Source organism: Laccaria bicolor, genomic scaffold, assembly GCF_000143565.1.
Source record: "Laccaria bicolor S238N-H82 LACBIscaffold_72 genomic scaffold, whole genome shotgun sequence".
Lineage (NCBI taxonomy): Eukaryota > Fungi > Basidiomycota > Agaricomycetes > Agaricales > Hydnangiaceae > Laccaria > Laccaria bicolor.
The window spans coordinates 37073-60456 of NW_001889943.1; the positions used below are offsets into that span (position 1 = coordinate 37073).

General features: G+C 48.2%; 12 protein-coding genes and 1 pseudogene across 13 annotated transcripts; 7 read left to right on the forward strand and 6 right to left on the reverse strand.

The window, feature by feature from the left end:
- Positions 1 to 202: 202 nt before the first annotated feature.
- Positions 203 to 677, reverse strand: LACBIDRAFT_316326 (uncharacterized protein; the record flags this gene model as incomplete). Its single annotated transcript, XM_001889758.1, has 2 exons — positions 203 to 226; positions 375 to 677. The coding sequence occupies 2 exons, from the start codon at positions 675 to 677 to the stop codon at positions 203 to 205; spliced, it is 327 nt and encodes a 108-aa protein (XP_001889793.1).
- Positions 678 to 1324: 647 nt separating this feature from the next.
- Positions 1325 to 2441, forward strand: LACBIDRAFT_334906 (uncharacterized protein; the record flags this gene model as incomplete). The annotated part of the gene is made up of 4 exons (XM_001889732.1): positions 1325 to 1511; positions 1553 to 1759; positions 2111 to 2159; positions 2231 to 2441. The coding sequence occupies 4 exons, from the start codon at positions 1325 to 1327 to the stop codon at positions 2439 to 2441; spliced, it is 654 nt and encodes a 217-aa protein (XP_001889767.1).
- Positions 2442 to 4960: 2519 nt separating this feature from the next.
- Positions 4961 to 6474, reverse strand: LACBIDRAFT_316329 (uncharacterized protein; the record flags this gene model as incomplete). The annotated part of the gene is made up of 4 exons (XM_001889759.1): positions 4961 to 5382; positions 5443 to 5588; positions 5652 to 5972; positions 6026 to 6474. 4 exons carry the CDS (start codon positions 6472 to 6474, stop codon positions 4961 to 4963), a joined length of 1338 nt encoding a protein of 445 aa, XP_001889794.1.
- A 235-nt stretch (positions 6475 to 6709) lies between these two features.
- Positions 6710 to 8682, reverse strand: LACBIDRAFT_316330 (uncharacterized protein; the record flags this gene model as incomplete). Its single annotated transcript, XM_001889760.1, has 8 exons — positions 6710 to 6907; positions 6962 to 7297; positions 7346 to 7783; positions 7835 to 7961; positions 8016 to 8131; positions 8185 to 8437; positions 8499 to 8608; positions 8659 to 8682. 8 exons carry the CDS (start codon positions 8680 to 8682, stop codon positions 6710 to 6712), a joined length of 1602 nt encoding a protein of 533 aa, XP_001889795.1.
- Positions 8683 to 9821: 1139 nt separating this feature from the next.
- LACBIDRAFT_316331 (uncharacterized protein) lies at positions 9822 to 10193 on the reverse strand (the record flags this gene model as incomplete). Its single annotated transcript, XM_001889761.1, has 2 exons — positions 9822 to 9883; positions 9941 to 10193. The coding sequence occupies 2 exons, from the start codon at positions 10191 to 10193 to the stop codon at positions 9822 to 9824; spliced, it is 315 nt and encodes a 104-aa protein (XP_001889796.1).
- Positions 10194 to 10915: 722 nt separating this feature from the next.
- LACBIDRAFT_316332 (uncharacterized protein) lies at positions 10916 to 11574 on the forward strand (the record flags this gene model as incomplete). Its single annotated transcript, XM_001889733.1, has 2 exons — positions 10916 to 11344; positions 11401 to 11574. The coding sequence occupies 2 exons, from the start codon at positions 10916 to 10918 to the stop codon at positions 11572 to 11574; spliced, it is 603 nt and encodes a 200-aa protein (XP_001889768.1).
- Positions 11575 to 12848: 1274 nt separating this feature from the next.
- Positions 12849 to 13415, forward strand: LACBIDRAFT_316333 (uncharacterized protein; the record flags this gene model as incomplete). Its single annotated transcript, XM_001889734.1, has 2 exons — positions 12849 to 13277; positions 13329 to 13415. 2 exons carry the CDS (start codon positions 12849 to 12851, stop codon positions 13413 to 13415), a joined length of 516 nt encoding a protein of 171 aa, XP_001889769.1.
- A 369-nt stretch (positions 13416 to 13784) lies between these two features.
- On the forward strand, positions 13785 to 15591 carry LACBIDRAFT_316334 (uncharacterized protein; the record flags this gene model as incomplete). Its single annotated transcript, XM_001889735.1, has 9 exons — positions 13785 to 13794; positions 13853 to 14054; positions 14166 to 14623; positions 14681 to 14696; positions 14745 to 14892; positions 14949 to 14978; positions 15034 to 15292; positions 15350 to 15414; positions 15469 to 15591. The coding sequence occupies 9 exons, from the start codon at positions 13785 to 13787 to the stop codon at positions 15589 to 15591; spliced, it is 1311 nt and encodes a 436-aa protein (XP_001889770.1).
- Positions 15592 to 15895: 304 nt separating this feature from the next.
- On the reverse strand, positions 15896 to 17970 carry LACBIDRAFT_241358 (annotated as a pseudogene; the record flags this gene model as incomplete). The annotated part of the gene is made up of 6 exons: positions 15896 to 16328; positions 16377 to 16480; positions 16537 to 16964; positions 17014 to 17076; positions 17126 to 17282; positions 17335 to 17970. Coding segments are annotated over 6 exons (1821 nt in total).
- A 1593-nt stretch (positions 17971 to 19563) lies between these two features.
- LACBIDRAFT_316337 (uncharacterized protein) lies at positions 19564 to 19880 on the forward strand (the record flags this gene model as incomplete). Its single annotated transcript, XM_001889736.1, has 3 exons — positions 19564 to 19605; positions 19658 to 19810; positions 19866 to 19880. The coding sequence occupies 3 exons, from the start codon at positions 19564 to 19566 to the stop codon at positions 19878 to 19880; spliced, it is 210 nt and encodes a 69-aa protein (XP_001889771.1).
- Positions 19881 to 20712: 832 nt separating this feature from the next.
- On the reverse strand, positions 20713 to 21105 carry LACBIDRAFT_316338 (uncharacterized protein; the record flags this gene model as incomplete). Its single annotated transcript, XM_001889762.1, has 2 exons — positions 20713 to 20748; positions 20778 to 21105. The coding sequence occupies one exon, from the start codon at positions 21103 to 21105 to the stop codon at positions 20803 to 20805; it is 303 nt and encodes a 100-aa protein (XP_001889797.1). The 3' UTR covers positions 20713 to 20748; positions 20778 to 20802.
- Positions 21106 to 21261: 156 nt separating this feature from the next.
- On the forward strand, positions 21262 to 22416 carry LACBIDRAFT_334912 (uncharacterized protein; the record flags this gene model as incomplete). The annotated part of the gene is made up of 5 exons (XM_001889737.1): positions 21262 to 21565; positions 21753 to 21810; positions 22075 to 22121; positions 22254 to 22286; positions 22370 to 22416. 5 exons carry the CDS (start codon positions 21262 to 21264, stop codon positions 22414 to 22416), a joined length of 489 nt encoding a protein of 162 aa, XP_001889772.1.
- Positions 22417 to 22894: 478 nt separating this feature from the next.
- Positions 22895 to 23361, forward strand: LACBIDRAFT_316340 (uncharacterized protein; the record flags this gene model as incomplete). The annotated part of the gene is made up of 3 exons (XM_001889738.1): positions 22895 to 23075; positions 23127 to 23189; positions 23246 to 23361. 3 exons carry the CDS (start codon positions 22895 to 22897, stop codon positions 23359 to 23361), a joined length of 360 nt encoding a protein of 119 aa, XP_001889773.1.
- Between the last annotated feature and the right edge of the window lie 23 nt (positions 23362 to 23384).

Below are 23384 nucleotides of genomic sequence, written 5' to 3' on the forward strand. Positions count from 1 at the left end.
TGCCGGGTTTTTGGATGACATTCCATCGGGTTCAGAACCCGTCAAGTACAATAGGTAGTTGTTCTTTGTTAGCAGTATTCGTCCCTTTAATATGATTAGGACTTCCAGTCATGTAATTGATCACGATCATACTTCAATCTGTGGGCATATCGACATTTCCTTGACTTGGGGAGGGACAGGACCGACAGGTGATGGAGCGCTACTACATCAGATGCCTTCTTGGGTTCTAGTAGCATGAATGAGTCGTTAGCGATGCTCACAAGATGAAAAGGGAATTAGAGTGAGGGAAATAAAGAAAGATATAAAAGTCGCATTGAAAAAATGAAGAAGGGAAAAGGATAAGAAGAGACGCATACATAAAGAAAGATGCATACCTTTACGTTCAGCGCATCAGCCCTCAAACACAGCCTCGACCCGACCTGCACAGCTGCACCTCCCTGATGTTCGATGGCACTTCCAATTGCTGAACGGGTTTCGTCCCGGCGACCCAGTCCCTCCTCCTCCGTTTGAAGCTGCTGCTTCTGAAGCAATAGTAACAACGCTGCCTTCCCCGATGGCAACTTTCCCTGCGAATGCGCCACTGGGATCTTGTTAGCGTTTAACGTCAACCCAAACTGAGTACGTCTAGGTCGAGATTCATCCCGCCGGTGCGCGGCTATGAAAAAGCTGCCGGTCATCACTGGCACATGCGGCTGTGATGGCAGTGATATTCATTTGGGCATCCAGGTCGAGACTGACACATCCTCGCACTGACACCTTGTTGACACCCCTAGTTTTGGGACTTAAACCTGCCAAGCCTGAGCAACTAGGCTCCTAGGGCTGGAAGGTCTTGAAAAAATCGGGTAGAAGTTGCGCATATCTGGAGGCAGAGGTGCCAGCAGAGCTAAGGCATGACTGTGTAGCAGGAGGTGGAGGAGGCAGCAGCTGGTTTGGGGACGGAGGTATGGTATTGGGAGTGGCTATCCATGGCGTTTGAGTGTCTTGCCGGATTGGCGCAAGCCTGCAATTACTCGTAGTGGGGCTGGAGAGACGGTAAGAGAAACATCGAGTGACCTGGCAATGGGGACAGAGTCGCCTAAGAGTCAATCATAACTATTTGGTAGCAGGTGAATTGATGATTCCATGGGTTCGAGAACGAGCTTACCGGGGTTGCTTGGTCCTGGCTTCACGCTCATCACGCCAAAACTCGAAAGTTCAATGCTTTCGCACCGATGATGGAATCGAAGAAGACAGGCACAAATTCACATAAATAAATCAAATACTCAACGTTCAACGTTTATTCAACATCACCATTTCTGATGTTGCCACCTCTCATCTCAACGCCATGGACATCATCAAGGTTTACGGGTTCCCCATGAATGAGGCCTGGATGGTCCAAGAGTGCGTCAGACTGGGATTCTCCAACCCAGAAGACGATGTCTGTGGGGAAGAGCTCGACGTTACGCCTGTCTTTTACTTGATCATGGAAAGGAGTGGCATTAAAGGGCTCCACATGAATTGCGTTTACGTCGGTGACCAACTCGACATACTTTTCTGGGAAATTCCATACCAGATCTGGAAGCCACCTCGCACCCCGAAGTTGGAGCGTCGTCTGGAAGCGTTCCTTCGGCTGGCAAACGTCCCTCTAATGAAACCCGCCATGTATGCTGCGGTGGAAGGAGACTTGCCGAGGATTTTGCGAGGGGTGGATCAAGCGCCGCCCTGGATAGAAAAGCTGAGGGTAGAGAGCTCTCCATTGTATCGGCCGCCCAAGGTCAACGTATGTTTCCCTTCTGCTCGTGCTCTTGCCGCTCCCGACTTATCATGTTAAACTAGGATCATGTCTTGACAAAGCAAGACAGACACCCCGCGCGTACTATTACTGCACACATCCAAAAGTGGTTTTCGGGACCACCAAAGTAGTGCCAGCGGACGTCTTACCTGGGCTGAGAACGATCAAACTCAAAGCGTTTTCCTGATGCAAAACCTCTGTCTCCTTATCTTGGGTAGAATGACTGGTCTGTCATTGGCAAGGCAGAAACATGACATTACTACGCCACCATCCCTCTCATATGACATTTATTTTCAAAATTTCCGTGTTAGTTTGTAAAATACTTATGGCGATGATCAGGATCATCAGATGAACTGGTTTGCGGCTTCATTGAAAGCCATCCCTCTTTGTACGATTCCTTCTGTGTTCGCCTCTCTCGTTGTGCCTTGTTAATGACATCCTTCGTTTATCTTGCTGCAGATGTCCGAGACTTTCGATCTTTGCCGTGTCCATATGTCCTGTTCTCGAAGTTTCTTCCTTGTATCTTTCACTATGCCTACTTTGTCGTCCTTACCGCTTCACTCTTTCCAACCTCGTGCTGTCATTTGTCCTCATCTCCAAGACTCTGTCACGGTCATTATCCCACTTCCAGTCCCCACACGCGCTCCTGCCCGTCACCGATATCGTCTAGTACTTATGTCGTCGAATTTAAGAGGATTCCCCGGATTCAGCCCAAATGGGGAAGCTCAGGGTCCAATCACGTGCTGTAGGCGCGCGCTTCCCACAGCGCTCCCCCTTCTCCTCCCCTCTCCTTTTCAACGCGGCGGAACGAAGGACCACCCGTTTTGCGCTTGGGTCTTTCAGATAATAATAATCGGCTTCCGAAATTTTTGTTTACCTGCTTATTGAGGTCTCGTAGTGTCCACAAGAGAGGTACTGCTTCCTCTTGAACGATGTGAAACGATTGTACGAAAAGTGGCGACTTTTATGAGACAAATACCTACGGAGTTTAGACATTAAAAGCTGATAATATACCCCCTCCTTTCCCCACTACAGGAGGTCTTTTTTGTTCAGTCTACAACCATTTCATTTTGGCTTGCGGCGCGCTCAGAACTTTCGGCGGGGGACTTGGATTTGCGCTCGCTCGCTGTCCCGTATTTGCTGGAACGCGTGGTGCCATTGTTCCATCTGATGGCTTCCAAGAGCTTCGAAATGCTCTTGTCAGCGTCTGGGTACTTGCTAATGAACCTGTTCTTGTCCCAGCCCAAACTGATCAAGAAAACCGAATCTATCAGTGCGCCACAATTGGAATTTGGAGCCAAGGGGGTGCCGTCCCGGGAATCCCGTACCGGGACCCGGTTAGTTAGTCCAGCCGCAGGCTGTGAAAAAAAAAAAAGGATGCCTTGGGCAGAAGGCCTTCAATCATCAAGTTGAGTACCTTGCAGCATAATATGGTAACTACAGAATGTACTGGGAGGAATACAGCTCAAATAGAGGCCATCAAGCACCGTGATATAAGATATTCATTAATTCCTGCCATATTTGGGCATTTTTTTGACATTACTTGAATTACCATTGACCAAAAAATCTACAGTATGTCTAACATTGATTTCACACATTCTATGTATCACACCATTGAGACGGAGCCACCTGCCCTTGATGCGGAGGGCTTCGCAATCTGTGGTAGCTGTGTATCCTCATCAAATCCTCATATGCAAACAAGGTGTGCGAGACACACTGGGTAAGTACATTGTATTATGAGAACTGAGTGATTTTCCAACTCACGTTATTTGCCTAGTTCCATCTAAAATGTGTGGAACATGTGCAAGCACCCCGAAATTTTGCCTGCATGACTTGTGCAAGACACAGGGGAAGCACTCACAAATGATGTCATATTACTATATATAGACATGTTCCTGATTACGTTAGTTAGTTAGTCCATCTCAAGTCGCCTTTAAAAAAAAATCGACCCCAGGTCTTTTTTTTCAATGCCGGCACCCCCTTGTTTGGAGCAGCATACCTAACATATTCCTCAAATATTGTCTTTCGCTGGTTCCGCTTGCTTGCCGTGGCACTGTTGCCCTCGTACCATTCCTTTGGCCAGTCCCTCAGTGCGTGATTCGTGATAGGATCAACCTCCTCCCATTGTTTGATGGCTCTTTGCCATGCACCGGGAGCTCTTCCGAGATCAGGAATTGCAAAGTTGTAGCGTCGAAACCTAGGTGATATGACTGTGGCGGGTTCTGATGTTCCCCTCTCGGAAGGTGAGGTTTCACGGCTGGCATTGGTGGACTCTGTGATGTTGGGCAAAGTGTAGGGCACGGAAACGGCCCTTGATGCTCGCAAGTGCGTATGCGACACACATTCAGGTCCAGTGAATGAAATCGACGGATTTGGAATGTCTGGCGCATGCTCGGCGCAGGAGCTGAGAGTGGTGGTGATTGTTCTCATCATCTCATCCAGCTTGCGGTCGACACGCTCACTGATCTGCTGGACCTGCTCACCCGATGCAGGTTGCGTTTAGTGTTTGAAAGTCCGGTTAGGTTAGGTCATTGGGTGCCCAGGGGCTCTAACCGAGACCGAGACCGGTTAGGGTTCGTTCCCAGACCCAAAATAACCTAACTGGACCGAAGATAACCGATGAAAACCGGTTAGTTGCAGTTACTAACCGGTTAGGACCGAAAAAATAGAAAATCGATTAAAACGGCGTATATTTCTCATATTCCTTGCAGTAAACATTATTGCCATGCGTCGTAGCTTTAAAACAAGCCCAAGAACGCTAAATTCGGTGAAGAATTGACAATTTTATAATAATATTCTTGAAAGCCTACTATTTTAGCCAATAATTTAGAGATTTGACCATAACTCTGTCAGATTTTTAGCGTTTCTCATACTTTTAGATGCGTTTTGAAGGGGTAAAATAGGGTCGGTTGTAACCGGTCATAACCGGTTTTTTAACGGTTAGTTAACTGCAAAATAACCGGTTATTTCATTTCCAGAATTGACTAACCACTAACCGCAGTCCGGTTTTTTTGCAGTTAGGTCCGGTCTGGTCTCGGTTATTTTCCAGTTAATTAACCTAACTTCCAAGCACTAGTTGCATTGCAAGGTGTTCTCCCATGAAGCTCTGGTCTGCACCAAGGGGGATCGGATGCAACACATTGCCATGCCCTGTCTCAAAGCTTTGGAGTGAGTCGAGTAGATATTTCATCAATGTGTCGACCTTGACAGTTCGTGTGAACAACCCAGCTTGCTCTTAAAGCCATGCGTACTTACGTGCTCCCCAATCGCCCATCCACCCCACCATCGGATCCAGCTCAACGGCCATCGCTTTCCGATAGGTGCAAACATAAACCTGTACTGTGCACCTCCACGTCGAAAGCAGTGTGTCATATAGTGCTTTTCAAGTCCAGCAGCCGCCGCAAACTTGGTGAGTAACCCTTGCAGGAGATCATAACTCATGTCACATTTAGGGTGGATCAATCCGTTTGGCGCGATGTAGGGAAATAGATAATCGTCGGCTTCAACTTTCCGGTTGGGTTGAAGCTTCTGGAGATAAGCGCACCACTTTGGAAGGTGTGAATTCATATCAATTGCAGGGATGTCCTGACGATAAATATCATAGATATTTCCTGGAGCAGAAATCAGCCTGGTGAGCCACCAGGGAGCAGATATGGTTCGAGTCTACTCACCAGTCCATGGTCCATCATAGCCCTTAGCATGTTGCCACCCCTTCCTATTTTCGAGGACAACTTTGAAGTGTGGGATGTAGTAAGGTGCAGGCCCGACACAATCATTCTTTATGTCCCGGTATTGCAAGGTGAGCAACTCAAAGCACCTATTACCGTTATGAAAACTCTGAGCAAGTAACCATCAATGGAGATTGAGAATAGCCACAGACCTTGTCCACAGTGTAAATGCTGAGCTAATGAATGCTCGCATGAGTGCGTGCTCAGCGTGGAACATCAAGGTTTCAAGATCTTCAACAGGCAAGGTGAGCAAATCATCGGGGCACGTTTTCTCTGACCATTCCATAATCTTTTTAACCTCTTCTATTGTTATCGCCTCGGCATGGTTGCGGACTGCTGCATGGCCCTTCTCAGCAGCTCTCACTTTCACTGCATGCAGAACCGCCATGACAGCTGGGGCACGAGCAGGGCAACCCTTCACTTCTCCTGTCTTGTCGTCGAACTGGTAATTGCCCGCGTACTTGTCACCATCCCTTATAGGTACGTCAGGATAGAGTTTTATTGATTAATGTGATATTATGCTTACATCGTATCCCAGTACCTTGCGAACGCGCCCTGGATCCCATAGCCGGTATCTTTTCCCAGCTTCTGCATGAAGCACTTTTGCACGATGAACATCTCAATAGCCATCACAGAATATTTGTTTGGAGGTTTGTCGAATGCCTTTTCAAACTCGTCCGTCGAGATGCCTTCATTGCAAATATCTTCACCTCTCTCTCGCCTCTCCTCAATCAAAGTTGCCAAGAACCTCATTCCTCTGTCCAAGTGACCCTCATAGGCATTATCCGTGTTCTTCACTGCAGTAGCTTCCTTCACCTCCACATTTTGGGTTTCCTGCAGTGATGCGAGTGGTGCCGCCTTTACGCAAGGCTTCCTTGATGCGCGCTTCGGCTTTGGAGCATTGGAGACTTCAGTTACTTTTGTAGTTGCTACGTTGGCAGCTCCAGATACTTTTGTACGTGCCCTCCGGCCCATGGTCGAGTAGGATAGAATGAATAATGTCAATTTCACAAATGTACTCCAATATCCGTCCCATGTTTCAGCTTACAAGTTCACCGTTGATCACCTTTGTCTGTTCCTTGCCAGGAACCCGAGTTAGCTCACTCTGTGGGTCCATAAGCTACAACTGATTGGGGAAATGTCCATATACAATTCGGTACAATAAAACTACAGTTTTGGCTACGGTTTCAGCTACATTTTGAACTTTGGACTACATTAGATCAATAAAACCAAGGAAACCACCCTTCGATTCATCCTCGTCAATGGCAATTGGGTTCAAAGATGACCCTGCAGCAGCAGCGAGGGCCATGCCAGAGCTTGAGGGCATGGCATCGGGAGCACAGGTCATTTGAGAGGTCGACGCGATGACATCGGCAGTGGCTGCAGCAGTCATAACAACTCCATCATCCTTATCATAGAATGTTAGTTATGATGGAAGAGCAAAGGGCTAGAGTATATGTACTGAGTCTGTTATGATCTGCTGCTGCTGGCAACGTTTCGTTTTCTTACGCGTGCGTGCGCCGAACTCATTTGTGAGATCGGGAACCTTTTGTTTGAGAATCCGCGATGGAATCCACGGGTAGAAAGGCTCCCGCATTTGCTGAAGTGTCTTTTTGCGAATATTCTCGTCAAGGCTGGAGGCCGTTTCACGGGCAAGAGCCAATGAGGCTGTCTCGACAGAGAAGCCGTCCACGTTTGCACCTGTAGCTGGGCCACCGGGTCCAAGCTTCTTCTGCCGAATATGAAGCAGGGACAAGTGTGAGAGTTGCTCGTCGACTGCTCCAGGAGTGTCAACAGGCTGTAGGGTCATCAGTATCCCATTCAGGAGAGATTGGAGGTGACTTACCTTAAGCAGCATTCGCATGACGGCTGCCGGCCATACATTCTTTTGGAAGCGCTCATTGATGACGCCAGCAGATCCCCACGAAAAAGATTTCTCGCAGAGGACTGCAAGCTTAGCTAGATTGAGTTGGCAGAGAGCCCATGATGTGGTATCAGGGCCCTTGCCATTCTCTGACCAAGAGGTGACTGGAGAGATGTACAACTGGAGGGTGTCGAACTTGGGGAAGTCCGAAGGAATGTTTTGGGCTAGTTTAGGGTGTTTCGCGTTCATTAGACCATGTGGATCACGAAGTAGCTCATTCGCGAGCTTGTTGCGCCAATCACGAAGAAAGTCTTCAAGATCATGTTGAGGGAGCGTGGTGGCGGCTGTGAAAAGTAAGTCGGCGAGTTCCCCCTGAGCCAGTTGATGAGCGATCTTGAGACCACACCCGGGGAGGCCAACCTAGACGAGTGGTCAGTAAGCAAGACACAAACAACCACCATGATAACGCACCTGGTCATAGTCGCCGCCACTGAGAATAGCGATGAAGATTAACTTGGCGCACGTGAGGGATGTCTGTGCTTGAATGCCATCAGACGTGTAGTATGTGATCCTGTCTCCATCGGTTTTTACGTTGGGGCTAGAAATGTATTAAGATTAGGAAATGGCTGACTTAACGAAAGGATTAGCTTACGGTTTAATCATGTATGTGCCCCCAAAGAGGAACACATCGAAGTCGGTGGTGAGAACAGCCTTGATGAGGCCATGTGCTGTCAGCTGAGCCAACTCAGCCTCAGCCTCTCCTGGAGCCTAAAGAGAGTCAATGAAAAGAATCAGAAGGATGCTGTAAAAGAACTACGCACGTGATACATGGGGCACCCAGCTTCTTGAACAAAATCCTTGACGTAAGCTTCCATCCAGTGTGGCTTGTCGGCCCTGACATTTACTCCACGTTTAACACGAGGGCGATTGGGACCATCCGCAATGAAAATGGGTTGGATAGACTGAGCTAGGAGGTGGCAGATGCGGAAAAAAATGATGCGGAGGGCTGGATTTTCGCCCTGTTGTGTCCTAGGCATGGAGTGCACAGCGGCTTGAGCTTGGCAGATCCAGACACTAGGACAGAGATATATGATCAGCCTTGGTTAAGAATGAAGAAAGAAAAAGAAAACCATACCTTACATCGACGCCAACACGAACCATGTTGTCGCCGTGTGGATTCAGCTGAAAGCCTTCCTTTGTTGCAAACTCAGTCAGAGTTTGCACACGCCGAGCCAGCTCCAAAATCTAGAGTATTTCAACTTCGAGGTCAGCAGTCAAGTTGAAAAGTCTCTTACTTTAGAGATCCCAGGAACACCCATCGTGGTGGTTGAGGTAGACGATGTCGGAGAAAGTGAGACAGTGGTGAATTGGCATGGTTGAATTGCTTGATAATAGCCAAAAGAAGTGCAGAATAGGAATGACAACGAGGGAAGGTGTTCAAATTCAAAGTTGGTGCTTTGTGCAGTGCAGTCTGGGTGGGCCAACGAAAGGCGTTGTGGGCTTGCTGTTAGGCGGACAGGACAGTGGTCGACGCAGACGTCGTGTTTCCATCAATGAAGGCACATTTTAGATCACATGACCCAAATGTGTCGACGCGTCGGCATTCCTCATCCTCATGAGGTGAGCCTCATCACCATCTCCATCCTTGCAAAAAATATCTACTTGCTGTACATGCATAGGATATGTTAAGATAACATGTATTTCGAAACTTGAGCACAGGAGTGAGCAAAGAATAGCTAGGAATAGCTCATATACCTCAAAATAAGTGAAAGTTGAACACATAAGTGAAGATAAGTGCTTATGTGGGTTCAATTTAGCTTAATTCTGGTTCAATTTATTGGATTTAAGAACCCTTGATGCCAACTGGTTCAATTTAGAGCTACACCCGATGAGCTGGTTGATTCAAGGGTCACCGCTTGGTCACCGGTGTTCATCGGGGCCAGTCACTTCCCTGGTTCCCAATCTCCTGGTGCGAGATTGACAGAGAACAGTACCCTGGCATTCAAAAATAGGCCTGGCATCTGGAAGGCTCAAATGAAAGGGTAGCATTCCATGAATCTATGTATACATACATCATCCTCGAGCAATATATTTCTACGAAGTGCCTATTGATACAATGCCCAATTCACCACCCTCCAGTCTGAGACGAGACTCTCCACAAGCACGGACACAATTGATGAGCTTGTGAAAAGAACAGACCAGGCAAATGGACAAAGAGGAACGTGCCGGTGAAACCACCTTGGATCAGAAGCACGAGTGGTGATGGCGGCGTTCTAGAGACAATGTTAGACACACGATTTGCAAGGGGGCAGGTTACCTCAGCACGGTGAATGAACTCGGTAAGGGAATGTGAATGTCGGTGTGGTGGCCAAAGACGTGGACATCCTGCAATTGAAGGCGCCAATCTTGAACTTGAAGTGGACAAAGTCACAGACGTCACGGAGAACCACGACGGAGCTCAATGACAAGAGGAGAGGCATAGTTGGCTGTTGGAAAGAGGAAGGAGAGTGCGACGAGCCACTTAAAGCGATAATTATCATCGAAAAGCTCAAGATGGAGGGAAAAAGAAACACATACCGTAGCCAACGCCGTGAATGACGCTGTCAGAGTCGGAGAAGATGCCATGCCTGTGGTAGTTAGCCCAGTGACGAGTTTGTTCAATGAAAGGGGGAGGAAGACGGTGAGCATAGGTCTTGTTGTGGTGAGTTGGTGAAAAAGTTGGAAAAGCACGCAAGGTATCGTGCCAGCATTGGGAGATGGGTTTCCCATTGGAATAGAGGTGAGGTCTCCGACGCGTCGTCAGTTGTTTGTGAAAGAGTAGGTTGGGCATGATGGAACGCGATTGTGGTGGCGGAGGTTGAGGAACGGCGGTCTTGTGTTGTTTAGCCTAGCAGGAGACGAGGCTGGGCGACGGCCCACGAGTAGCCATGTTGGAGAGACCCTACCGATGAATCTCCTAGATAGATTAGGGGAGGCGAGACTCGAGAATGATCATCTGGCTTTACGGGAAGTGAGATTGGTCGCAACACGAGAAGTCGTCAGTTCAGCGCATGTAAAAGACGACGTGTTTACTCACTTACTCTGCCCAGGCATAACTAAAAAAGCACGGAACAGACGAAAGGCGGGCAAGGACATGACAGGGAAGTATTTCTGAGGCTTTAGGTATCTGAGAGGGGACAAGGGACTCGTCGAACAGACGAAGCAGGGACGAATAAGCAAGTGATTTCTCACAGATATCAGAATCTGGTGATGGGCGCAATTTACCGAATTTAACATTCATTGGCTTAAATCAAGGGAAATAACTGTACTTAATCTGCTGAGGCGACGAAGGAAGTGGTGGTCCTATACCTGGTGAGATTGACAGGTGGGGAGGGGTAATGAGTTGAAGGAGAACAGCACCGACCAGACGGGCACACAAATATGGACCAGAAGTGAGTAAGAAACGAACGAAGAGCAAACGAAGAGAGGCCTTTGAAAGGGCACAAATAAATCCAAATAAAATTACCATTTCAACATCAACATGTCACCAGACTCAACTCTCATCTCAACGCCATGGACATCATCAAGATTTATGGGTTCCCCATGAATGAGGTCTGGATGGTACAAGAGGGCGTCAGACTGGGATTATCCAACCCAGAAGACGATGTCTATGGGGAAAAGTTCGACATTGAGCCTGTCTTTGAAGCGATCAGGGAAAGGAGTGGCATCAAAGGGCTCCTCATGAATTGCGTTTACATCGGTGACGAATTCGCCATACTTTTTTGGGAAATTCCATACCAGATTTGGAAGGCACCTCGCACCCCGAAATTGGAGCGTCGCCTGGAAGAGTTTCTACAGCTGGCAAACCTTCCTCCAATGAGACCCGCCATGTATGCTTCGGTGGACGGAGACTTGCTGAAAATCTTGCGAGGGTTGAAACAAGCGCCGCCCTGGATAGAAAAGCTGAGAGTAGAGAGCTCTCCCCTATATCGGCCGCTCAGCGTATGTTTCCCTTTTGCTCATGCTCTTGTCGCTCTCGACTCACCATGTCAAACTAGCATCATCTTTTTACAAAGCAAGACAGATATTCCACGTGTACTACTACTGCACACGTCCAAAAGTGGTTTTCTGGACCACCAGCGCCCTACGGACGTCCCCGGGCTGAGAACGACCATAAGGGAATGACGGGAGAGAGACTGGAAGCCAAAGGCAAGCTTGTGCTCGGCTTCTAGGACTGGTTGTTCAGGTGCAAAGCATATATTTATTGTGTTGTAATGCGGACACAGAGTAGACAAAAGATCGAGCGTGCATGCTGAGAGCTCTGTGTGGAGAGGCGCATTCAGTCGGCTGCCTTTACTTTCAATGAGTACGACAAGGGTACTCACACCTTCATAGACAGATTTGATTTGTACAGTTGAGGCATACTCATGCAAGAAATGAGCAAACATTAAAAAAAAGGCCCAAATAAATCCAAATTCTTAATACTAGCGCGGTGCTTCACTCCGCTCAGCTCCTTGCAGCTTTTGATTAGCAATAAGAATGCAAACAGAGGCACAACATCATGGGCTGTTCGGAGGGCTGCTTTCTGCGGAAGTGCCATTGGGTGGCATGGAAAAAAATGGGTGGGATTTGAATATTTTTTCTCTACATTTGTGCAAGCGCTTGTCTCTCCTCATCATGCTCAGTGCTCACTTGCAGCTTTTGATCAATAATACAACTTAAGAATGTGCATGGTCATTGAGGGCCCCGTTCCACGGAAGTTGGGTGGCAATTTAATAATTTTCTGCCTGTGATTTGAATATTTTCACTCTACATTTGTGCAAGCGCTTGTCTTTCGTCATCACACTGCTTGGGAAACAGTCAAATTTTTATTAGTAATAAGAAAGTTGAAGCACAACAACCATGGCTTCATCCTGGCTTTATCATAGTGAAGCAGCGAGGCTTGCAGGAGACATTGGGTTGATGACTAATACCAGATGGAGTGGTGTAAACAGATGTACATAAAAATCGGCTGCACTGTTTTGAAGTCAAAAGAATACCGATCAGCCAAAAAATCAATGAGCCAAGTTTGAATGGCTTGAGATCTGGACTTGTGAAATTTGCAGCACCGAACACCCTCCACGCAGCCTGGCCTTGCTCGGAAAGCAATTGAACACACCTGAGCCAACATAGAGAAATACTAAATTCCATTGATGACAAATAATTCACGTGAAGAAATCAATTGAGGGTGACCGTTTTCGTGACGATCGGGTAAATAAGTGGGGCCCTACAACAACGACCGGCTTCGCTGAGGCAGAAGCGCGAGCGCGGCGTCGTGCAAAAAAACTCTCTGGCACGCTGCGAAAATGACGAGATCTGGAGGTATGCAACGCCTCTCTCGAGGGCGGCTTTGGGACGAAGCACAAAGGGTGACGGAACACCGTGGGAAAAGCTCCAAAACCTAGCCTAATTATATACGAATTATTTCCAAATCACTGACATCTCACAGACTCACACCAACTTCGCCATGGACATCATCAAGGTTTACGGGTTCCCCATGAATGAGGTCTGGATGGTTCAAGAGGGCGTCAGACTGGGATTCTCCAACCCAGAAGACGACATCTATGGGAGAAGCCTGGACGTCGGGCCTGTCTTTGATTCGATCAAGCGGCGCAGTGGCATCCAAGAGCTCCACATGAACTGCGTTTGGGTCGGTGACGGACTCAGCATACTTTTCTGGCACCTTCCATTCGAGAGGTGGAAGCCACCCCGCACCCCGACATTGGAGCGTCGTCTGGAAGAGTTCCTTCAGCTGGCAAACCTGCCTTCAATGAAACCCGCCGTGTATGCCTCAATAGACGGAGACTTGCCGGGGGTTCTGCGAGGGTTGGAACAAGCGCCACCTTGGATAGAAAAGATGAGATTAGAGAGCTCTCCACTGTATCGGCCGCCCAATGTACGTTCCTGCTCATGCTCCTGCTGCTCCCGACTTACAATGTTAATATAGTATCATGTTTTTACAAAGCTAGAAAGACACCCCGCGCGTGCTACTACTGCAGACGTCCAAAAGTGGTTTTCTGGACCCACAAAGTAGTGCCCTAGCTCGCTACTACTGCAGACACCCATGCTAAGGTGTCTCTCGAGACTTCAGTGCATGCCATCCTCCCATCTATACCCGCTCCACAGCCAGTGTTCATGTGTAATCGACACGCCTCTCCATGCAGAGGTCTCATGTAGGCTCGATCTATGTGTCGACGAACTTTTTGTTACTCCGCAATATATACATCTTTTGCACCTTAAAAACCACCAGCTGGATGCCGACCTCGTCTACACACTCTCCAAACTAACATGGAGATTTTCAAACCAAAAAACGACTTCCATACTCTACAACACCGCCTAATGGCCGCGACCCGGGCCAGTCCAAGGCCAGTCATTAATCATTGTTGAAGGTCAAGGCCTGAGGATGGCAGTGAGCGAGTTCCAAAAGCTCAACCGCATACTTTTCTGGGCCTAACCCAGGCCTAACTGTAGGTTTGATTAAGCACCGTCATCGAGGTACATTTTGGGTACATTCGGATGCTTCAAGTTTAGTTTCTTTGGGAGATCCAGACAAGCGTAACACGAATGGCCACCAAATATATGATCTTCGTGAACGTTTATCGATAATCAGATTCACAAGAGATTGCGTGGGGGCTCATAACGTTGGAGGTAAAAATCTTTCTAATCTGTGCAGGTCAGTGAAAAGCGATGCCGTCTTGAACCAAACATTGAACTCAAACCACCACCTTGCTCACTCCGACGCGACATGATTGACACCTTGACGGACTCGTTCAATCGTCTATAGGGACACGGGCGCGTTTCTTGAAACTCATGGCGCCAAAACGCAAACCAAGAGACGAGGAGGAGGCACTTTCCGGAACCTCCGTAATCACGAAACACCTGAAGTTTCCAAGGTCTCCGAACGTTTCCAAGCCTCATTAGCTCGGTTCGCCTTCGCGCACTGGCATCTGTCGAATCAAAAATCCAAGGCGCCCGGTCACGACAAAGCCACAACGACCCAGAGGAGGCCACGAAATCAGGATCATGCAAAAGAGTCGAACAGCCCAATAGCCGCAAGCTCTCGCGTAAAGGATCTGAGGACTAGAAAGCGGTCGATTTCAGCACTCGGCGAAGGTCCCAATGAACCGGTCGGTCGTTTAGAACCTGGCTCTCCCTCCAAGAAACAGAAACGAGGGTATGCCGAGCCGTCTACGTACGCTCACCTGCGGGAACTTCGGAATCACTTGCGGAGTGGGTTAGAAGGTGAGTCAATCAAAGCATGAACATTCCGAACCAGCCCCTCACACACTCTTTTAGTAGTTTTTTGTGGTATCAAGTGAGTTCGTCGGACTGCCACTCTTGACACGCTAATGATCGTTCTCAGCCCCGGTCAGACGTCCGCTGAGATAGGGCACCATTTTGGTGGTCCAACGAATCACTTCTGGAGCTGCCTGTACGAATCAGGCTTCACTACACGACTTCTCCGTCCTCAAGAAGACTTCATTCTCCCAGAACAGTTCTCGATCGGGATGGTACGCCTTCTTTCCTTTTATCAGTGAGCGCGGCACGGGTACTCACACCTTCATAGACGAATCTCGTTGATCGTCCAACTGCTGAGGTACCAGTACTTCTCATGCAAAGTTCCCAGTCACCGACGATCTCATCATCCGTAGCAAAGCGAGCTATCCAAAGCCGAGCGATTAGCGGGAGTTCCTGCTCTCCTCGCCAAAATTGCCACACACCGCCCCAAGATTGTATGCTTTGTAGGACTGGGAATAGCGGACATCGTTAAATCTAAAGTGATGCCGGTAATTGTGAGATTGTCTTCGGCTTTACCCCCGTTACTTACTCCTCGACAGGTCGGAAAGGGCCGAAAGACGAAGGCGGCTATCGGAATCCAGCCTTACAAGCTTCAGTATCAAGGTGAACAAGGCAAGGAAATCTGTTCAGTCTTGACGATTGATGGATGGTAATTGGGTTCTTTGACAGCATGCCCCAAGGAAACCCTCTTCTACGCTGTGTCGAGTACGTCGGGTCGCGTGGTTACGTACCAGGCGAGTTCTCGTTCAGGAGCTCTCCATTTCAGTTTTCTCATTCCAAACTTGTAGAAAAAGGACAAGGTAAACCAGTTTAAGGCTCTGAAGTCGGTCTTGGAATCTTTGCGGAACAACAATGTTGATACCTCCTCTCTTCACGCTCTCCAATTGAATGATCTACAATGTGTAATCTAATTTCATGTCCCACCACGCAAATGTATATAGTCTTATCAATGTAATCTTTCAACTGTTCTTCTTCGCATTCTTTCACATAACCCTCCACGCTGCGTTGACAGGTGGCCTCGAAGGGGAGGTTTCCCATGATGGGAGGCCAACGTTGACTATTTTCGTGAAGCAACCTCTATACAATGAATACCGAGAACGGGTGGCGCATTATGAAACAATGACCAGCTCCGTTCTCAACGAAAACATCAAGAAATTACTGAGCAACTACAAAAAAGATACAAATACACAGATCATAATGCATAAGCCCCGAAGTCTACTCGTCCTCATCGCTACCCATATCCTCATCGCTGTCGCTATCCTCTCCTTCAAGCACCTCAATGGGTTCGAGACCAATGTCGTGGTCAGCACCAACGTAAGAGTCACAAATGACGTAGAGCTTCAGTGAGTGGCTGCCCTTCGGCAACGTAAACTCAAGCTTGACGGCAAGGCTCTTCGTCACCGTGACTCGCTTGATGACGAGGAGCTGGCGGGAGGCAGGGTCTCCGACAATGAGCCACCAATTCGCCAACTTCTTGAGGGGATAGAAAGGTGCAACAACGTTTTGGTCACCATCATCCTCATCGTCCGCGTCACGTGCCAGCGATACGTGGAGGATGATTGGCGCGCCTGCGGTGTATTCTCCTTTGACGAGATCATGAGAGATGTCGAGGGTGGGGTAGGAGTTGACAAAGGTTGCGACATCTCGCCTGAAATGATGTGAGCTTCGATCGTAAGGAAAAGTTTGTGATTCTTACATTTGGGCGGGCGTCATCTGGAGCAACTCGTTTCTACGATCGTCCTCGAGCTCCATGATGTCATAGAAGGAGTCGACACCGGCGTCCTTACAACGCTTGATTACCTGAAGCGACGATGACTTGTGAGCGAATGACTCTCTTACAGCATGAGTTTACTTACCTCAGTCTCAAAGTGAGGGATCTGTTTCAGAGGCGAATCCGTCTCCCACCTGGCTTGTACACACATCTGGGATAGACCCATTGCACCCAGAGCGCTTAGCCAAGCGCTAGACGACATCACATCGACGCTGGCCGACAAAAGATTGAGTACTTTCTCCAGGACGAGAACCTGGTCAGCAGCCAGATCAGGCGGCAATTGCAACCGCGAGAAGTGAGCTTGAAGGAGCAAGAACGTTTTGAAGTGGGGGGCCTCGAAGTCGGCTCGCTCTAGTTTGAATGGGACGCGGTTGTAGATGCAACGAAGAAGAGCATCTTCGTGTCTCCGGATCGGGATAGTTTCAAATTCGGCCGATGACGATACAACCTCGAGAAGGCCTTTCAACTTCGTACGCTCCTTGAGAGACAATGTGTACACCTCGACCGTCACATCTAACAAGCCGATAAGCGACTGGGTGACTTCCAAGTGATGGGCACTTACATGAGATATTGTAATAGGCAGCGATCATTCCAAGATTGAGCGCCGACACATCCATTTCGTCCTCTGAAGAAAGGATCAGACAGATTAGCAGAAAAAAAGGGAAGAAACCTACCAATTGCGATACACTTTGAATTCACGAGATCACTCAAAGTGTTTTCAACAAGTTCTGAAAGGTGGTCGGACAGATGCTAATGGCTGACATTGTGCAGATTATAATAGTTTGGGTTTTGAGTCATTCGGCGGTAGAAGTAAGTCCAAGTAAGAATATCCTGAGGGATAGAACGTAAACGCAATGAAGAAACATGATTGGGGGTCGCTTACCATAGCATCTTGCTTGTTCTCGATGGTTTTGACTGCGATCTCCGCGAGGAAGTAGTCATGAAGGAGATGGGTCGGGAGATGTGACTCGATTGGAAGCTCTTCGGCAAGGAACTTCTTGTAGAAGTCCTTCCGTGTTTGCTGGCATATGAGAACACATCGACTGCGCTCATCTTCCATTGGCCGACAAGCGCGGCCCATCATTTGGAGAACGTCCATGACTGGATAGTCAATGTAACGATGCTCCTTGCCCTCATAGAACTGTACACCCATGATGATCACCATGTAACTCGCCACTGGTAAGCTCCAAGCCGTGTCTTTTGACGCAACAAGCAATTGGATAGCTCCTGATTCAAACAGGCGCTGAACGATGTGTTTGTCCTGCTTATTGAGAGCCTCGTGGTAGTACCCGATACCGTGGTTGAGTGTTTTAACGAGGCCCTTGTCGCTGATGTGGTTCAGGTGCGGTTGTAAGTCGTCAAGCTCGATGTTGAGGAATCGATCAGGTTTATCGTCCGCTAGGCAGTGAGTCAGAAGGTCGTTGACCGTAAGGCGGCACTGTCGCCTGGAGGGAACAAAAACGATGACGGGTTTTGAGGGAGAGTACTCCAGAACGGCGAGGTAGGCAGGCTTTGACATGGCGATCATTAGGGAGGGGAAATAGGGGATGGTGAAGGACTGAAGATGTATGTCCATATCAAGGGGACGGGCACTAGTAACAACGTTAGTATGCAGCCTTCGAGGAGCAATGGAAGGGGAATACCTTGGTGAAAAGTTGAAGATCGCGTGAGAAGGTGCACCCATCCACTCGCCCAGATCTCGGGCGTTCGCGAGAGACTCCACAAGCGACTATGCGTGTCTTGATTTCCGTCTGCGCAGATACATAACGCGTGCGGGAAATGACGACCTCGTAGGTGAGTCCCACTTCACCGCCGACCAACTGGACCTGCGAGGGAGTCGACATAGCCTCACTGAGGAGAGAAACGAGGGTTGTAAGTGAAAAAGTAGCTAAATGAATACGGATGGATACGCACTGCTGCTACAGACCCATCCCGTATCGAATATCCCTAGTGGAGTGGACTTTCCAAAGCCTTTACCAGCTTAGTAGCTTGTGCGTGAGCGTGATCTCTCAATTCCTCTGTTAGGTTGACAATCAAAAGGCAATTGCCAATGACAGATTGAGCTCACCTCAGCGAGTGTCGACCACAGCTTGAGTCTCACATGTCAACAAAAATTTGAGTGTAAATTCGAGGCAAGCGACCGGTAGGTAATGTGCGAGCTGGAGATGATGATGGTGGTCGAGGACAAAAACAAATTTGTGTTGACCAACGTTTGTTTTCTTCCCCCATCGTCAACGATGTACTCAAGAACCTGCACTATCGACGAGTCGCATCAGCTCGTCAAGCGAGCAAGGTCATGAAGTAAGTGTCTTATTCTTTTGATTCAATAATCAGGTCTAACTTACGGTGATTACCATCTTACTGCCCTTTGCATATATGATTGAACGCTCGAATTTTTTCTCACTATTTGTCCTGGCCAAATATGATGACAAATTTTGCCAAATTAGGCAAAGATGGGTAGGGAACAACGTTCTGAGAATACTTAAGTATACCATCCACAAGCTCTCTCAACGCCTTCTGGCCATGAACAACATTGAAAAAAGCTCTGTCATTCTTAGAATATAATTAAGTGAAAGAATATTTATCTCTGCCTTCATTCATGAGAATCTTTTCCCCAATCCTCTTTAAATTTGCCCAGACCTCATTCAAGTAGATACTGGGTTGCTAGCTCTGCAAGACTGTCAAGAAATGCGAGATATTTGTATTCTCAGCCTCCTGGGGTATTTATTATAAAACATTGTAAAGGGATGCATAGGGATCAGTAGATTGACCATAAGTATAGCTACTCAAGCTACTGCTAATGTACCAGATCAATAGCCTAAAAACTCATCAAGCTTTGTGTAAGAATACCCATAACCCTGAGGCCACTTCACCACGTCGTCTCTCAGATCTTTGCAGAGGGCGAGAGCCAGAGACGGACGAGACCTTCGTCTGTCGGCTTAATTTGGCAACATTTGTCATCATATTTGGCCAAGACAAATAGTGAGAAAAAATACAAACGTTCAATCATATATGCAAAGGGCAGTAGCACGCAGCGGATTCGGAGTCGGTGACTGTAACAGGCCTCGAAGATTGGCGTCACCTCACCTTGATTTGGAGACGTACAGTTGATATGCTGAAAACATTGAGAATCGAAAGAAGTGGTCTTTTTGAGGTGTGTACGCCATCATTGTCTCTCACAACGTCAACTAAACCTCGGTACTCAGACGTCCAATGCGCGAATACAACAGAAGGGGTATCGTATATCCTTTGCGACGTTTTACCCTTGTTCTCAACCAAGGCAGCAGCGTACCCCCCTTCTCCTTCCCTATCTCATACACAACCCCACGTTCTTCCTGAGCTACGGATGCTTCTCTGAGGTATGTACTGCTTCACACGTTATTCAATGGATCGATCTGACACCAATTTCCGCAGAGCCGTGAACAATGACAACACGTCCTTCGAGGGGCGATGAAGCTGGACGCTGCACGTAATCACAATCACAATCCCTCCAAATTTCCCTCCACTTTCCAACCAAACGATCTCTCCCGCCAAATGACAACGCCCTTCCCATCGACCGACACAGCCCAAATCTTCCGCTGACAGTCTACACACCGAATCGACGGCCCAGCTCGACATCATTAGCAGATGAACGGCCAGAGTCATATGACCCCACCGCGCGTTGATGAGCAGGGTCTCTCAGCGGACTCTTAATGAGCGGGGGGAGACGCATATACTGCAGTCCAATCCCTGCCGGAGGAGGAAGAAAAGGGGATGGGAACGAACGGCCCAGTCTATTGAGGGCGGGCGGAATGAGAATCTTCGGGTTTGATGACCACCTATCCAATACCCCAACGATGACGCTGAGGATGTGCCTTTATTCCGTCGTCCTCACCGCAGCAGTAGTGGCAGCACGCCTACAACAACGCCAACTACCCAAACTTTGATTTCGACGCCGCTCCATCAGACATATCCACCATCCAAAAAATGAAAGCAACTGAAGCAGCCGAGGCGGAGGCAAAGGAGGACGGCGAGGAAGGAGATGAAGAGGCTTGTGGAAGCTGGTGTGGTTGGCGATGGAGACGGGTTACAGAGGAGTTATGGGTTGGCGCTGCTTAGGCGTCTCAGTGGGGCGGGACTACGGCTATCTTTCTGTCGGGGTCTCCCTCTCACTCTCACCAGCATTCGAGAGGAGGATTTGGCGCTTTGTTTCCGCCGAGCAAGACGACGAACATGCCGATCTCGACGGAGGTGTCTGCACGTGCAAAAACTCAAAAAGCTACACTCACTCGAACTCGAATGGATGAACATCAAATTCGTGGCATAATAACTCTTCGTTGAGCCGTGCCTCCGCGTCTGCCTCTGACCAAGCTCAACAACGCAACTGACAATCCACCCTTCCTGTCATTGGGAACACCAGGTGCACTGATCCGTCCACCAGCCTCGACTGGCCCTGCTCGACGGTGCTTGGACTAACAATCTGAGCCTTGCTGAGGCTGAACGCGGGTGATGAGGTGATGCGAGGGAGGGTGATTGTGAGGATGTGTTTGACCTTGATCTTGATTGGGAGGTCGAGGAGCGTTTGGACTTGGGGTTTGGGAGATGTTGGGGAAGTAAGGTACCCCTTCAAGAGTTCAAACGTACACTGCTCTTCTGTCACGACCCATTGCACCATTCCGTCCGGTCTCCTTTCTGACTGGTATCCTCGTCATTACTTTACGAAAAGTAGTGCCTACGTCTATATACTACCCTATACACGATCACCCCCTTCGACAGAACTGCTCCTCGTAGTTCGGGCTGTTATGGCCCTCCTCCATTCGCACTCTCTGAAATGTACACGGTGATGTTTATCCTCTGCGCACTGGGCGTTTTGCTGCCTGTCGCCGCTAAGAGCTTGGTTAGTCTGATGGGTAATCACGACGAACGATATACAAGTACCTCTCACATCGATGTTGGCTCATCAGCTCCGGCAGACGTCGGACAGCATTCTCGCAAGTATGACGTTGATGCTTTGGAGGAAAGGCCCGACTGCCATGTCATCAAGCTTATGAAACGCAACCCGTTAGCTTGTCATCGAGAAATCGGAGGCAAAGAACAGCACGTCTCTACACAATCAGAACTTGAAGTTTCGAAGGGTAAGACGAAGGCATCTCGTTCACAGTGAGAGTGAAGGCCTCGACATTGATTAGACGGCGCGAGAGGTTTGCAAGATCATGGAAAAATTGAATACGTTGGATCTTGTTGTTGAAGTGAACGATTGGCGACGCTGTGTCGGCCTAGAATGTGTGTTGAACATGCAACATGTGCTGATCGATACGACAGTGTCAATGCAGAGCATGGGCGGGCTGGAGATTCAGTGGGCTAGTAAACCGCCCTCGACGTCGGTTCTGGAGGTACAAATGTCGTAGTAGAAACATGGGGATTAAACTATCCAGAAACCCTGGTTTCCCCTGAACAACCCAGGGTTTCCAAAGTGCTTGCGTAGAAACCTTGTTTCCACAAGAAGCGTGTCGGAGATTTCTTTAGCCGGTCACAACCGGCTCGCATTATGACTGAGTTTCAACACTAGAGTTTGACATTGTTCCAATGTCAACAAAAACCTTGCTTGTATTTCATGCAAAATAAATAATAATAATCACTGTAGCGCCCCTGCGGGCGCTTTGAAGCCCACTATGGCGATTAAAAATGAGAGTAAGTTTGTGATCTTTTATTGGCTGCTTGTCGCCGAACCACTTACGCGGTTCGCTCCTCGCAGCCAATGAAAGTGGATGGGTCTGAAGCTTGTATTTACAAAAAAAGTGTGACCCACTACTTACGTAGCAGGCATCTATCATCTTTTGGTCAGTATTGTTACTAGTAAGTAGTATTGTATAAGTTGAAGAATTTGAGCAGATTTGTTGAAGACAATAGATTGAGTAAGTATCACAGAAATCTCTCAGCAACTGGGGATGGCAAATTTGCGCCGTTAGGTTTGGCGGCAGTCTAGAGCGGTCTCTAACGTTTCGGCTGAAATAAAAGTGATATATGATCTTGGGGGCCAGTACGACGGATTGGCTTGGTTGTGTTTGGCAGCCAGTCTAGAGCGGTCTCTAACGCTTCGGCTGAAATAAAAGCGATATATGACCTTGGGGGACAGTACGACGGCTTACATAATTATGACCGTGGAAATAGACCTTGACAAGCAAGGTAACTGGTTTGAACCTGAGTTGCAATAGATTGCCATCGGATCGAGGCGTTGAAAGGGTCCTAGTTTGGTTATAACTGAGAATTGATGGACCGGATCAGTTACAATGTGATTGTATCGGGAATTGTATCCGCGTAATGATGGATCATTGACTCGGACGTCTTGTTGATAGCGACCTGATTACCTCCCATTTGCTCCCATTCCTCTCTCCCAACCTCACGGCGTGTCTGTGGAGCATTTACGTTGTGAATGTCTCGCTCTCGTCATCTTATCTGGCCAAATGGAAACACAAAAGCAAGCCAAGGCAACAGAAAAGGTTCTATGTGAGTTCTGTGGGCATGGGTTCAGCCCCTACGGAATCAGATCGCACATAAAAGCTTGTCAGAAACGGCGGGAAAACGAAAGGGTAGATCAACAAGATGTTGGGAAGGAGCTGAGGGACAGTAAAGCCAAAGAAGAAGGTGCGTGATTGTTTACAGTCCCTAACTCTATTTTGATATTTGATTCCACAGCGGAATTGCTGGCACTTGATCGGCGCACGCTCGCAAAGGCCATGGCGGCACCAAAACATCTTAGTATGTGTGGTTTAGATGTTTTCTGCCTATAATACGCTAATGAGATATGTCACAAGATCTTTTGAGACGAGAACTTACAAGTTCAGCCATGATTACTCAAAATATATTCAGATTCTTGCCAGTGTTCAATTACTTAAAGATGATCAGGGAGTATTGGCATTTTCAGGGATGAGTGAGATTGCAAGCACTGTGCAT